Genomic DNA, 15960 nt, shown 5'->3' with positions numbered 1-15960 from the left:
AACTTCAAAACAAAAAGGCACAAAAGCAGAGTATGAACGTTAACTCCCAAACGTCTCCATCAAAGGCAACTAAAGGCCACTTCCAACTAGATTCAACAAATGCCAGAGGGCTTAGTCCAAGTACTTGAAGCTTGAAAGAAGAAAATGTATAAATAGAGTACAGTTTATGTTAGAAAGGGGGCTTACGCATTTCGGAGTACTCTAACTCTACCCATTTTACTTTCTTCTCAGATATAGTTTTGTTGCAATGTATTTTTTATTTCCAACTTCCATTTCCAAAGCTATGAACAACTAAACCCCTTTCATTGGGTTAGGGAGCTCTATTGTAATTCAATGGATTAATAATAGTTTTCATTCATCTTCTTCTTTCTTTTCTCTTGATTTTGCTAGAAAGCCTTTCAATCTTCATCAAATTGAGTAGTTGTCTTGGGAAATAAGCTACTCATACTTGGATTTCCTTTGAGCCTTGGAAAAGGAATGAGGAAATCATGCTAGAAATGCTTTCTCATGCTGGATTAGGTTGTGGGTTGGATGGATATCGTGACATGTAATCCTACCAATATTTTGATCTATGAAGGTGTGTGGTATAATTAGTGACCATACTTCATCTATTCCCATGAGCAATTAAATCAAAGAATTGGGCAATGGTTTAAGCTTAGAGAGATTGGATTGCCAAGGAATTGGGATCCTATCACTTAAGATTACCAAGGAGATCAATGAATACATTGATTGAGGAAGAGATGAAAATGAACTTGATCCGGAGAATGCAACATCTCCTAAGTCCAATGAACTCCCCATTTCTGATCGACCTATTCTCTTTATTCTCTGCTGTTTATTTTCATGCTTAATCACCCCGTTCGTATTTATTTTCCTACAATTTAAGATTCTGCACTTTAATTTCCTGCTATTTACTTTCCGTCATTTACAATTCCATGCAATTTACTTTTTCCGCCATTTAATTTTCTGTATTTCCAAATTCAAATCTACTTAGTTCAACTAGAACACCCATCTAATTAAAGTTGATCAACCAACCAATCTCTGTGGGATTCGACCTCACTCTACTGTGAGTTCTTACTTGCCGATAATCCGGTGCACTTGCCAGTGGAAATTTGATGAGAGACAAGTTTTCGTGCATCAAATTTATGGCGTCGTTGCTGGGGATTGGTTTTCTATTGACAATGACTAAATTGGAGGATAACTAGATTGAGCATTTTTCTTTTCTTTTGTTGTTTACTTTTATTTTCTTTACACTTTCAGTCATTTTCATAGTTCATTTACTTTCCAGCTCAACTAACTCACTAATCCCACTAACTATTTGTTTAATTTCTCTAACCAAAATTTTCATTAAATGTGAACTCTTCACTTGCTATTTGCTGTTGTTTTGCTAATTGTATGATAAGTAGAAGAGGTTCACAACCTTGCTAATTGTTATGGAGGAAGAGGTTCACAACCTTGCTGGAGAAGGTGCTGGTAATCATGCACCACAAGAGAGGAGAGTGCTTGGTTCCTACATCAATCCCAACCCTGGGAATTGCGGGAGAAGCATTCTAAAGCCAACCATCCATGCCAAAAATTTCCAATTAAAGCCACAACTCATCACCCTTGTCCAAAATAATTGTTCTTTTGGAGGAAGTGCCCAAGAAGACCTGAACCAATATCTCACCACATTCCTAAGGATATGTGATACAGTAAAATCTAATGATGTTCATCCTGATGCCTACAGATTGCTACTGTTCCCATTCTTTCTCAGGGACAAGCCATCTAAGTGGCTAGAATTATTCCCTAAGAAAAGCCTCACAACTTTGGGAGATATGGTAAACAAATTCCTGGCACAGTTCTACCCTCCACAAAGAGTCAATAGGCTGAGAACAGAGGTTCAAACATTCAGACAACAAGAAGGGGAAACACTTTATGAAGAATGGGAAAGGTATAAAGACTTGACCAGGAAGTGTCCCCTTGATATGTTCAATGAGTGGGTGCAACTGCATATCTTCTATGAAGGGTTATCATATGAGTCAAAGAATGCTCTGGACCATTCTTCTGAAGGCTCTCTCAATAAGAAGAAAACAATAGAGGAAGCGATTGATGTCATTGAAATAGTGGCTAATAATGAATATTTTTATGCCTCTGAGAGGCGCAACAATATAGGAGTTATGGAGTTGAACAACATGGATGCAATTTTGGCTCAAAACAAGATGATTGCTAAGTAATTGGCTGACCTAACTAAGAAGATGGAAAATAACCAAGTTGCAGCAATCAACACCTTACCACCAGCCCAAGAAGAGGTTATTGCAGAGGAAGAAGGTGAATAGGAGCAGGCCAACTACATTGGAAATCCATCAAGACAAGCCCATGACCCATACTCAAAGACATACAATCCTGGTTGGAAGAACCACCCAAACTTTAGTTGGGGAAATCAACAAAACCAGAGCCAAGACCAAAGGCCTCATAACCACAATCATTATAACAACCCACCATATCAACAACCCAACCAGAGATCTTGCCAAATCCCACAAAACACCTATTCCCAGCCTCCATATCAAATCCAAAATAATCACTCTTAACCCCAAAACTCCAACACACCACCATGATTGGAGGATAAGATGTCCAAGATTGAAGCCTTGCTGGAAAATCTTTGTAAAGAAAGTCATGACAACATAACATTCAAGGAGGAAGTAAGGGAGAGTATGAAACGTCGAGGAGAAACCATCAAAAGCTCAAGTCCCAAGTAGGGTATTTGTCTCAGCAAATTCCTAAGTCCACTGATAGCATTCCAAGTGACACTGAGAAGAACCCAAGAGGAGAAGCAAAAAAGGTGAGATGGGAAGAATGCAAGGCAATTACCTTTGCAAATGAAGAGGATATAGAGAAAGAAAGTAACAGTCCATCAGAGCATAGCCAAGAAACTCCAAAGGAGAAGATGGAAGAAGCAGAACAATTGACTAACCATGAACAAATGAAGAAACCAAAAGAGAAAGAAGTCCTTAAGCCTTATGTGCCGCAAGCACCATTCCCCCACAGACTCAGAGCTGGTGAGAGGGAGAGAACATACACTATATTCCTGGATGTATTTAAGTATCTTCATGTCAAAATTCCTTTCCTTGAGACCCTGTAACAGATGCCCACATATATTAAGTGTATGAAGGAGTTGCTAACCAAGAAGAGCACCCTGAAAGGAGGACAAATAGTGGTTATGAATAAGGAATATAGTGCCATCATACAAAAAGACTTGCCTACAAAGAAGAAGGACCCAGGGAGCTTTCACATCTCGTGTACCATAGGAGAGACAATGATTGATAGAGGGTTTTGTGACTTGGGAGCAAGCATAAATGTAATGCCCCTATCTCTCATGAAGAAGTTGAAAATTAATAAGTTGAAACCCACAGATGTGATCCTCCAGTTGGCCAACAAAACACAGAAACGAGCACTAGGAGTGGTTGAAAACATATTGGTGAAGGTTGGAATGTACTTCCTACCTACAGACTTTGTTATTCTTGAGATGGAAGAAAGCTACCTTCACCCAATCATTCTGGGCAGACCATTCCTAGCCACCGCCAGGGCACTAATAGATGTAGAGCAAGGCGAGCTGATACTGAGAATACATGATGAGCAACTCACCTTCCATGTCTTCAAAGCATCACATGATCTAGATCAAGAGAAGGAATGTTTGAAGATTGATTTTGGTAATACTAACATGAAAGAAGAACCCAATGAATCAGCCCCAGAGAATCTGAAGTCATGCCTAAAAGAGAAGAAATAAGAAAAGATGGTGTTACAGACTAAGAAAACTAAGGAGGAGTTAGGGTCACAGCCCTCACTTGAGACAAGAAAGAAGGACCCTCCTGACACAAGTTTAGCTGAAGCATCACTTGAAAGAGAAAAAAGAATGGAGAAGAAGACTCCAAGGAGGTGGAAAAAAAAAGGGTTCCCATAGAGGATTTTTCACCAGGGGCCAAGGTGATATCAATCCATTTTCCACTACTTCCACCTTATCTTCCTGTCATTCCATCCCAGTTACCCCCTGTATACACAGTCAGAAAGATCCTCTCCTTGGAGCATGTGGAAATCATCAAGGAAGCAAGTGGAGATAGCTTCACTGTGCGAGTAGAGGACCTGAAGCACCATAATCCTCCCTAATAGAGACCAACTGTCAAGCTAATGACGCTTAAGAAGCGCTCCATGGGAGGCAGCCTATAATTTAATTTCCTTGCTTTTATTGCTTTAATGTGAATAATCAATGGTTGCCTGGCATGAATTCAAGCTCTCATAAACAAATTTGACACTTACATATGATATCTTGACGCATATGATCCATCTCTAACTTTGGTGTGCCTAAAGGCACCCTAAGGTGGTTTTCAAAAAGTAATGATCATATAGACATCTTAGGATATATACCTAAATGCTTTCTTAAATTATATAGCCAAACATTAAGTTTGGTGTTCCATATATGCTAAGAACACAATTGATGAAAGTCAAATTTGTTCTAAGTCTTGAATTCCATGAGAGTGCAACCATGTTTTACATTCTGTTTGAATCCATGTTTAAAGATAGAAAACTAAGTGTTCTCATGAGTATTCCATTAAAGGTGGCAAAAATTTTGTTGAACTTTCAATGACATTACTTGGTGGAAAACAATATTTAGTGTGAACTCACCTAGGATAATTCAGAAAATTCATGAGATTTGCATTCTAGAAAGTAAATTAATCCTTTGAACCATATTTCCAAATACTAAGTTTAGTGTCCACCAAGGGTGTACAAACGCACACTAAAGTCACGGCGAGTATTGTTTCATGAGAGACACTTAACCAAATTTTCAAATTTTAGTTACCACGCACCTTTATTACTTTTACCACCAAGTGTAAAGTGTTGATGCTTTTGTCTTGTTTTGGTGAATAGGTATAGGGAACAAGAGATTGATAGAGAGGACAAGTCAAGGAAGTGACACGGCTATTTATGTGATGAAAAGAGAAGTCACATGTCCTTGGAAGAGCCCCTTGCGAAGAAAAAATTCTGCATCTTGGGTGGTTAGGTGTGCCCTCCTTTAATGACCGAACCTACCCCCAATGAAGAGACAATCCTTGTCCTTACTCCATACTACATGCACACCACCCCTTTTTCATCATTAGAAGTGCATCCTCACCCTTCATTTTTCACTAAGTCTTGCTATAAAAGAGACCCCCATAATGACCGAGTTTCACAATCCAAAGCCATATAGTTCACTTCTTGTAACCCTTCTTTAATCCATGCCACAATCGTCTCCATCTTGTTATACCACTTCTTGTTCTCTTAGTCATACTTTGTGCTTCACCTCTAAGCTACACCCTCATGTTACACTACACCTTCCCTCATCCTATATATTCTATTAGGCCACCGTCAAAGTAACTATAGCATCTTTATCGAGCTTTAAGAGAAGGAAGGGAAAGGAACCAGTTGAAGAAGAAGAGGTTCTCCATGACGAATGGAGATTCAAATCAACCTTCCATGAAGTACACCATGAGTGGATAAGATCCAAGAAAGTCCTTGCAGAGATCCCATTCTTGCTTTTTGAGAATGGGTGCTCAGAGATAAAGGAAATAATCAGAAAAAGAAAATGGGGAGACCCTTATCAATCCAATCACAAAGATCGATGTTAACATAGTTAAGGAGTTCTATGCCAATGCAGCAAGGAAGGACACAAAAGGTGACACCTCTTATAAGAGTTTTGTAAGAGGTGTAGAAGTGGATTTTAGTCTAAAAGCTATCATGAAGGCTCTAGACCTAAAGGAAGTCCGTTTCGCTAAAGCCAGTTTTCATGAGAAGATGAACGGTGATCCGGAGTGTGATGAAATAGACAGTGATATTTGTGTAGTCGGAACTGACTGGGTGAGACATGCTAAAGGAGCACCAAAGTTCCTCAAGAGAGGAGATCTCACTCCAAAAGCCAAAGGATGGTACGAGCTCGTCAAGAGATCCATCCTAGCCACTATAAACACCTCAGAGGTTAATTTCAAGCAAGCCACTTTGGTGCATTGTATTATGGTAGGAGGGGAAATTAAGGTTCATGAGCTCATTGCTAATGATATTCAAAAGATTTATGAAAAGAGCTCCTCTGAATTGTGGCTTCACTACCTGTTCATACCCCGGGTCGAGCTAGGCAAGCCAGGTTAGAGGAAGATAAAGAATAACTGACTTACAAAGGTTGGTCGACACCGACATCTACCCAAAGAGCTCGGCCAAATTGCTACAAGGGCCCAAGTAGGCCCAAAGTAGAGGATCACAGCCCACCAAAAGGCGACTGGCCTAAGAAAATGGGTTCCACCCACAAAAGATAAGATAAGATAACAAACTTATCTCAAGGGAGGTCATCCCAGACTACTATAAATACACTGGAGCACCCAGGTATAATAGACACTCTGATTCTACACAAAAAACCTGCCTAAAGCACGTGCTAACTTAAGCATCAGAGTCTTTTGTAGGTACTGCCACCCTCCAATGACGAAGGATCAGCAGCACCGCCAGATCCAGAAAGTCTGACACAGCAGCATCGACCAGCACAAAAGCTCTCATCCGAGATTGACCTTCAGTTTCAGGTAACCCTCGGAACACTACCCAAGCATCCGCTTATGCATGAAGGCTAGGGTACCTTTGGAAGATACAAGTCCTGTTTGGCTACATCCGACCATGCCAATCACTCTTAAACGAATGACACATATTACCACGGCTCAACATCAAAAAAGGCCAAACAAGGGAAAAAGAATGGAGGAACAACAAGTAGAGGAATTACAAGAAGAGGAGTAACAGGAAGAAGGGAAGCAGCCAAAGGAACAACCAGCTCAAGACTCAACACATGAACCTCTAGATATGAGTGAATTGTATAAGACCATTGAAGAGATGTTAGGGCAGTTTTGGCGAAGCCAAGAACAACAATAGAAGCACATCAAGTTTGTTCAACAAAAGGATTTGAAGGAGAAGATAGTGGAACAACAGGATGAGCAATACTCTAGACTCTCTCAGTTCATCAACCGAGTAACAGAGAGGCAGGACCAGTTGGAAAAACAAATGCAAGAACTTGTCCAACATCACAATGATGCATGAGAGCATTCAAGGAGGTCACCACTCTTTACAATGCATGATATGAAAATCAACAAGATTATGACATGAATCCTCAAACCAAGCTCAGTTACATACTGGAACATATGCCCGGTTTAAACTCAGCATTTCCAAGTTATGATGAATACTTCAAGGAGCGAGGTGATATGGAAGTGGAGAGAGCATTGCGCCATGATGAAGCAGTGAAAAAAAAATGAAAAAAGCTGGATTCTGGACAAAGCTAAGAGGAAAACAAAAAGAAAAAGATGGCACAAGTAGTCAATAAGGAGGAAATCAAGAAGAAGAAAGGAAGAAGAAATGCGAGCAAGCAAAGAAATGAAAGGTGGAATTGCTCCTTGTTTAAATAAGAAAGAACATGTTCAATTTCTTTTAGTTGATAGTTAACTTTTAGTTGCTTTGAATTCTGTTGTGTTGTTTTGTTTAATTCTATCTTAAGTGTGCTAGCCTAGGTGTGTATGCTTCACTTTCATTGTGCTTGAATGTTTGTCTTATCCCCTGGTTGTTTTAATTGAATAAAAGAAAATGTTTGGAACATGAAACGTGAAAGTCCAAAATTAGAAGGAATTAGAATAAGGATTAGTGGTGGTGTGTGTGTGTGATTGTTTAGTAAGCTCAGCAAATAAAAATAAAAGGGTAGAATGTCCTCTATAGTATGAACTAGTTGATGCTTATGAACCCTTGAAAATAACAAAGCCTTGGAAGAAAGAAAAAACAAAAAGGAAACAAGAAAAGCCAATGCTGGAGGCAAAGTTGGACCTCCAACGGCAGCCCAAATATTGGTAAACAAAGATGAAAGAAACAAAGAATAAGCTAGGCACCAATAGCTAAAACTTGGAGGCACATGCCTGTGGTGCCTTTGTACTTGGATCTACTTGGATGAATAGGTTCTAAGGAGTGTTTTAACACTTGGTAACTTGGGTTAACTAACCCGGAATTATCAACCAAAAGTCCACTATCAAGAGTAACCTAGTTACAAGGCATTTAGTAACCCAAAGAGGTGTTGGGCACCAATGTCTCTAGGATAAAAATTTGAGCCAAGTGTCTGTAGTGTGTATGTTATAAGGAGAGGCTTGAGTTAGTAGGTCCGAGGGGTGCTTTATCACCCAGCACCTTGAGCCATCTGGGTCGGGAGTGTTGACTGAAAACGTAGTTAAAAAGTTTCCTCAACACAGAGCACTGAGCTACAAATAAAGAATAAGTTTCTAAGTGAAAAAAGCAAACACCAAGGATCAAGGAATAACAAGGGTCATAGTAGCATCTTGCTTGGAACTCAAAAGGACATCTCACACCTTAAAACCAATAAGAGTTGAGCTGGAAATATATCTTGCATGAAACCCATGAACCAAGTTCAATTGCTTTTCAATAACGCTTCATATCCCTCTCTATTTTCATTCATTTTTCTCATGTTTTAGTGCTTGCTTGGGGCAAGCAAGATTTAAGTTTGGTGTTGTGATGCCAAGGCATCATAGGCTAGTTTCACTAGCCTTTTTCTTTTCTTTTCTTTTCATTAGGTTTTATGTACTTTCTTGAGTTATAAGTAAGTATTTGGATAAGGATTTCATGCACACCTTGATTCAATCAAACTTAGTTATTTATGTGCTTTTAATGAGGTTTTCATGCAAATTTTACTTGAACATTGAATGATGTAAATACCTTGTGAAATATAGAAAACTTTGATGCAAGTGTTTGTTTGATGATAGGTGGAAAGGAAGTTAAGAAAGGGAGAGCAACAAGCAACAAAAAGAGCCATGGAAAGAATCAAGAGGAAGCAACGTTGGTGGCCAAAGTTGGCTCTGGCTCACCAACGTTGGAGCCAAAGTTGATGCTCCAACATTAGGTCCAACATCCATGCCAAAAGAGGTGCAAAGTTGGCCTCCAACCTTGCCTCAAACGTTTGCCAAGAAAGGTGCATAGTTAGAGCCAAAGTTGGACTCTAACTATGACTCAAACTATAAAGGAAGGCAACGTTTGAGCCCCAAGTTAGACCTCAAACGCTACTTCAAATGTTGGGTATAAAGAAGGTGCATAGTTGGAGCTGAAGTTGGACTCCAACTATGACCCCAACTTCAAATCAAGAGACGATAGTTGGAGCCAAAGTTGGACTCCAACTATGGGTTCAACGTGAGGTTGAAAGTGTGCCAACGTTGGAGGCAACGTTGGTGGTCCAACGTTAAGTCCAACATGCGCGATAGATTTCAATTTTTGAGATTGGAAAAAAGATCAACGACGCATGCGCGTGGATGAGTGAACGTTGGACTCCAAACTTAAAGTCCAGCGTTGAGCCCAACGTTGGGTTAAACTTCAGGGCCAACGCCCCAGCCTTCTTTGTCAACGTTTAACCCAACATTTGAGCTCAAACGTTGAACTCCAACGTCAATTCCAACTTCAATACAAAAAGGCACAAAAGTAGAGTATGAACATTAACTCCCAAACGTCTCCATCAAAGGCAACTAAAGGCCACTTCCAACAAGCTTCAACAAAGGCCAGAGGGCCCAGTCTAAGTACTTGAAGATTGAAAGAAGAAAGTTTATAAATGGAGTAGAGTTTAAGTTAGAAAGGGGCTTAAGCATTTTGGAGTACTGTAACTCTGCCCATTTTACTTTCTTCTCAGATTTAGTTTTGTTGCAATGTATTTTTCATTTCCAAATTCCATTTCTAGAGCTATGAACAACTAAACCCCTTTCATTGGGTTAGGGAGCTCTATTGTAAATCAATGGATCAATAATAGTTTTCATTCATCTTCTTCTTTCTTTTCTCTTGATTTTGCTTGAAAGCTTTTCGATCTTCATCAAATTGAGTAGTTGTCTTGGGAAAGAAGCTACTCATACATGGATTTCCATTAAGCCTTGGGAAAGGAATGAGGAAATCATGTTAGAGTTGCTTTTTCATGCTGGATTAGGTTGTGGGTTGGATGGATATCGTGACATGTAATCCTACCAATACTTTGATCTATGAAGGTGTGTGGTATAACTAGTGACCATACTTCATCTTTTCCCATGAACAATTAAATCAAGGAATTGGGCAATTGTTCAAGCTTAGAGAGATTAGATTGCTAAGGAATTGGGATCCAATCACTTAAGATTACCAAGGAGATCAATGAATGCATTGATTGAGGAAGAGATGAAAATGAACTTGATCTGGAGAACGCAATAACTCCTAAGCCCAATGAACTCCCCATTTCTTATCTACCCATTCTCTTTATTCTCTGCTATTTATTTTCATGCTTAATCACCCCATTCCCATTTATTTTCCTATAATTTAAGATTCTGCACTTTAATTTCCTGCTATTTACTTTTCGTCATTTACTATTCCATGCAATTTACTTTTCCCGCCATTTAATTTTCTGCACTTCCAAATTCAAATCTGCTTAGTTCAACTAGAACACCCCTCTAATTAAAGTTTATCAACCAACCAATCCCTGTGGGATTCGACCTCACTCTACTGTGAGTTTTTACTTGACGATTGATAAACCACTATTTTATGGTTTATCTTGTGTTTAATTGAGTGGTTTTTATCAAGTCTTTACCCACTCATTCATATGATTTGCATGGCTTTACAACTCCTTTCTAGTCTTGATCTATGGTTGAAAACTTGCTTCCTAGAAGTCTTTAATTTGTGTATTTTAATTTTCTTTTATACCATTCGATGCCGTGATCCATGTGTTAACTGTTTCAGGCTTTATAGGGCAGGAATGGCTTAGAGGATGGAGAGGAAGCTTGCAAAAAAATGGAAGGAACACAAGAAATTAAGGAGATAACTAGCGAGCAGCGACCCGCACGCATGGCTCACGCGTGCGCGCGACATGTAAAAAATTGTAGTGATGCGTCCACGTGCCTGACTCGTACGCATGGATTAGAGTTCTGCAATATGACGCGAATGCGTGCTTGACGCGAATGCGTGACACACCAAAACGACCAACAACGCGAACGCGTGACTGACGCGTATGCGTGACATGCACAATCTGCAGAATTAACAGAAAATATTGGGGGCAATTTCGGGCTGTGTTTTGACCCAGTTTTTGGCCTAGAAACACAGACTAAAGCAAGGAAACATGGAGAGACTCAACACACATTCTCATTAGCATAGTTTTAGTTTAGTTTTGGGAATCTTGTGAGAATTCTACTTCTTCCTCTAGGTTTTCTTCACATTCATAGTTGTAGAGTTTTAGTGCTTTGCTTTGGATATTGAGAAGATTTATTACCTCCGTTGGAGCTTCCTCATTCTAGTTTGTCTCTCTACTCTTTACTCTTTTATTGCCCATTGACTCTGTTTAGATAAGTATGTTCATGATTTTGGGATTTATTAATGCAAAGAACCATTTTTACTTTTAATTGAATTTTAGTTATTAGTTATCATGTCTTTCTTTTATTCCTCTCTTAATTCTGTGAAAGTTATATTCATGATAATGGAGTAGTTCCCTAACTTGATTGGGAGTTGATTAAAAGGAAAACCTTGAGATGGAATACTCAAGTGTTAATATTAATTGGAAGTTGTAGGCTAATTCTCCTATCTTCGACTTTAATCCCTTCTTAAGAAAGGATTAGGACGCAAGCGATAGGAATAATTTGAGAGTACTAGACTTTCTCTTATTATATAAGGGATAACTAAGTAGGATAACAACCCTTTTATTATTACACTTGAGAGAGTTCAACAGGGATATAACTTCCTTTTAATCTTCTCCCAGTCAAGGCTTTTATTTAAATTACATAAATTCTCAATCATTTATTTCTCTGTTTCTTAAACTCAAAAATCTCATGGAAAATCTCTGATTAATAAAATAGCACTCTTTCCGCAACACGTTGGGAGACGACCTGGGATTCATACTCCAAGTATTTTATTTCTAAATTTTGTGACAACCCCTTCTAAATTGATACGCGGAATTAACATTGGTTAAGAGCTATACTTGCAACGTTGTTTCTCTATAAACTCTTAATCGGTGATTTTTCCGTACGTCAATTTTTGGCGCCGTTGCCGGGGAGTTGCAATAGTGTGCTAATTTATTGGTTGGAATTTATTTATTTGTATTTTATTTTATTTTGCTACTATGAGCTATATGTTTCTTTCATTGAATGACGCGTTCACTAATTGATCCAAGCCTACCCGTATTTGATCCTGAAATTGAAAAAACTATCTCACGTATAAGGCGGGCTCGGCGTCGGTTAGTCCCTTCTGAAGACGAATCTGAAACGTCATTTAAGGAAGAAACAAGCTCCCTTACTACTAATTTGGTTGATTTACGTGCTGAGAACATGTCAGCTCCCAACAGGATTACTCTCCAGGAAGCAGGAGCTCCGGACTTTACACTACCACCTTTCCAAGTGCGTCATCCAAATCTGGGTGCAGATATTGAATGAAAACTGCACTAATCAATCTACTGCCGAAGTTTCATGGCTTACCTGCTCAAGAGTCTCTCAAGCACCTCAGGGATTTTTATTTTTAGACAACCTGTTCTATTGTCAGGCGTAAACTTTCTTTTCCGAATACTTTGCACTTTATTTTTTTATTTCTTTTTATTATGTTTCTGGTAGATCTTTGGAGTCTTTTTAACTATTGCATTGCATTTTCTTTTGGTATATACATATATCATAGTTTATATCTAACTATTGCATTTTGCATTTTTGCATGGTATATATTTTATAGATAGAAGTTATGATTGGATGTTGTGAATTGTATAGCACCTAGTTGGTCCTAATTGTTCATGTTGGTTTTTGCAATGTTGAAAATTAGGAAGAGAACAAGAAAAATTTTGAAAATTGCATCCATCACATCATACATACATATAGGAAATAATTTTGGTGAAAAACAACGAAAATTTTCAAGAATTTTGTTTTTAGGGCGTTCTATTGAATTCATTTGGAAAATTATTTTTAAACTTGCTTGAAAGATTTTTATGGAACATAGAAGAGAGATAGAATAAAATACCTTGTGAGTTTTTGAGCTTTAATAAGTGGTTACACATTTTAACCACTATTTTTGTTCATTGTGTGCTATACTCCTTCTATGGTTGTGATCTTGATTTAGCTTGATTCATTATTTCCAATAGTTGATGTTTGAAGGCATTGACCATGATTGAGGCCATTTTTGAATTAAACTCACTCACCCATATAGCCTTACCTTTGCATCTAGCATTGTTAACCCCTTTGAGCCTTATTTACCCTATTATTTTCTATATTACCACATCACAACCATAAGCGAAAAAATAATAATTTGCCTTCGATTGTATCCTTGATTAGTGGTGCACGAATCCCCACACTCCATATAGCTGTACTAGCAAGTGCACTGGGTCGTCCATGTAATAACTGAGTAAGTCAGGGTCGATCCTACGAGGATTGTGGTTTGGAGCAAGCTATAATTATCTTGCAGGTCTTAGTCAGGCAAAATCAGAAGGTTGTTGGATTGATGCAAGGGCAATTAGTAATAGAAATATTATATAAATTACTCTTTATATTAAATGGAATAATAATAGGAATATAGTTGAGGATTGGAGTTACTTTGTCTTTCTGAATCAACTCTGGTATTACTGTCTCCTTTGCTTGTGAGTGATCTCTTCTATGGTAGGCCGTATGTGATCAACGCTCTCAACGGCATTAGAAAGTAGATATCCAGAGCTTTCCAGCAATATATAATAGTCCATACTTTATTCGTGATTAGATGATGTAAACTGGCGCTCAACGCCAGTTCCATGTTGTTGTCTGGAGTCAAACGCCAGAAACACATCACGAACCGGAGTTGAACACCCAAAACACGTTACAACTTGGCGTTCAACTCCAAGAGAAGCCTCAGCTCGTAGATAGATCAAGCTCAGCCCAAACATACACCAAGTGGGCCGTGGAAGTGAATTTATGCATCAATTACTTACTCATGTAAACCCTAGTAGCTAGTCTAGTATAAATAGGATAGTTTTCTATTGTATTAGACATCTTTGGATGTTTAGTTCTCAGATCATAGGGGCTGGCCATTCGGCCATGCCTGAACCTTTCACTTATGTATTTTCAACGGTGGAGTTTCTACACACCATAGATTAAGGGTGTAGAGCTCTGCTGTACCTCAAGTTTCAATGCAATTACTATTATTTTCTATCCAATTCGATTTATTCCTGTTCTAAGATATTCGTTGCACTTCAACTTGATGAATGTGATGATCCGTGACACTCATCATCATTCTCACCTATGAACGCGCGTGACTGACAACCACTTCCGTTCTACCTTAGACCGGGCGCATATCTCCTGGATTCCTTAATCAGAATCTTCGTGGTATAAGCTAGAATTGATGGCGACATTCATGGGAATCCGGAAAGTCTAACCTTGTCTGTGGTATTCCGAGTAGGATTCCGGGATTGAATGACTGTGACGAGCTTCAAACTCCTGAAGGATGGGCGTTAGTGACAGACGCAAAAGACTCACGGGATTCTATTCTAACTTGATTGAGAACCGACAGATGATTAGCCGTGCTGTGACAGAGCATTTGGACCATTTTCACTGAGAGGATGGGATGTAGCCATTGACAATGGTGATGCCCTACATACAGCTTGCCATGGAAAGGAGTAAGAAGGATTGGATGAAAGCAGTAGGAAAGCAGAGATTCAACATGGACAAGCATCTCCATACGCTTATCTGAAATTCCCACCATTAATTTACATAAGTATTTCTATCCTTTATTATTTAAGCAAGTATCTCTTTATATTTCCCATAACCAATTATTATCTGCCTGAATGAGATTTACAAGATGACCATAGCTTGCTTCATACCAACAATCTCCGTGGGATCGACCCTTACTCACGTAAGGTATTACTTGGACGACCCAGTGCACTTGTTGGTCAGTTGTGCGGAGTTGTGACTAAGTGTGATTCATGTTTGAGAGTGCTACCAAGTCTTTAGAGCCATTGTTGATGATCACAAATCCGTGCACCAATAATGAAGCTGGCGGTTTGCGCTTTCCAGCCACGTACTCACACGAACCCAAGTAGACACGGGTAGTTGTCAAGCACGCGGTCCTAGTATGATTAATAGATCTGATTGTCACTGATCATCCTATTCACCATGTTGAAGAATGAGTATACATCTTAGAATTAATCAATCACGGATCGAAGAAAAGCAATAATACTTTTATTAATTCACAAGACTCAGCAGGGCTTCTCCCCTTGACCTAGGAGGTTTAGAAACTGATACTGAAAGGAAATACAATGTGAAAAATGAAAATATGCTGAATGATGGACGAAGATGTCCGAATAACATGAATCTAATCCCTTAAATACTAAACAAATGACTAGTAAGGGTAAAACAGTCTTTTTAGTGCTAAAATCCTCTTTTGAGGCCCACTTTGTGAGTGTTTGGGCTGAGCTTTGATGAGATCCACATGCTACGAGGCCTCTAAGGCGTTAAACACTGGCTAGGTGGTCTTCTCTGCGCGTTTGGATGTTGGTCTCTGCTCTTTGGGCACTGGACACCTGGAAGGGGGCAGGAGACTGGTGTTAGACCCCAGTTTTGGGCCTTCTAATATGAAGTAAAGTATAAACTATTATACATTATTGGAAAGCTATGGAAGTTAGATTTCCATAGCCATTGAGAACGCTCCATTTGGACTTCTGTAGCTCCCGAAAAGTTCTTTCGAGTTCAGGGAGGTCAGATCTGGACAGCATCTACAATGCTTTTTCTGTCTCTGAATCAGACTTTTGCTCTAGCTCCTCAATTTCAGCCAAAATTATCTAAAATTGTACAAAAACATGAAAACTCATAGTAGAATCCAAAAATATGAATTTAACACTAAAACCTATAAAAACTTAATAAAATAAAAACAAAACATACTAAAAACTATATGAAAATGATGCCAAAAAGCGTAAAAAATATCCGCTCATCAATTAGCTTAGGTTGA

At 38.9% G+C, this 15960-nt stretch overlaps 1 protein-coding gene across 1 annotated transcript; it reads left to right on the top strand.

Annotated features, from left to right (window-relative positions):
- Nucleotides 1–3118: 3118 nt before the first annotated feature.
- On the top strand, nucleotides 3119–3760 carry LOC130980976 (uncharacterized). The gene has a single exon (XM_057904616.1). The coding sequence runs from the start codon at nucleotides 3119–3121 to the stop codon at nucleotides 3758–3760; it is 642 nt and encodes a 213-aa protein (XP_057760599.1).
- Nucleotides 3761–15960: the final 12200 nt, after the last annotated feature.

The sequence above is a fragment of the Arachis stenosperma genome, chromosome 5 (genome assembly GCF_014773155.1).
Source record: "Arachis stenosperma cultivar V10309 chromosome 5, arast.V10309.gnm1.PFL2, whole genome shotgun sequence".
Classification (NCBI taxonomy): domain Eukaryota; kingdom Viridiplantae; phylum Streptophyta; class Magnoliopsida; order Fabales; family Fabaceae; genus Arachis; species Arachis stenosperma.
Note: the sequence above shows the minus strand (reverse complement) of the source record. Positions and strands in the feature narration are given on the sequence as shown.

Bases quoted from the DNA above. Each gene is read 5' to 3' on its own strand.
- LOC130980976 (XM_057904616.1), top strand. From the start codon at position 3,119: ATGCCCACATATATTAAGTGTATGAAGGAGTTGCTAACCAAGAAGAGC.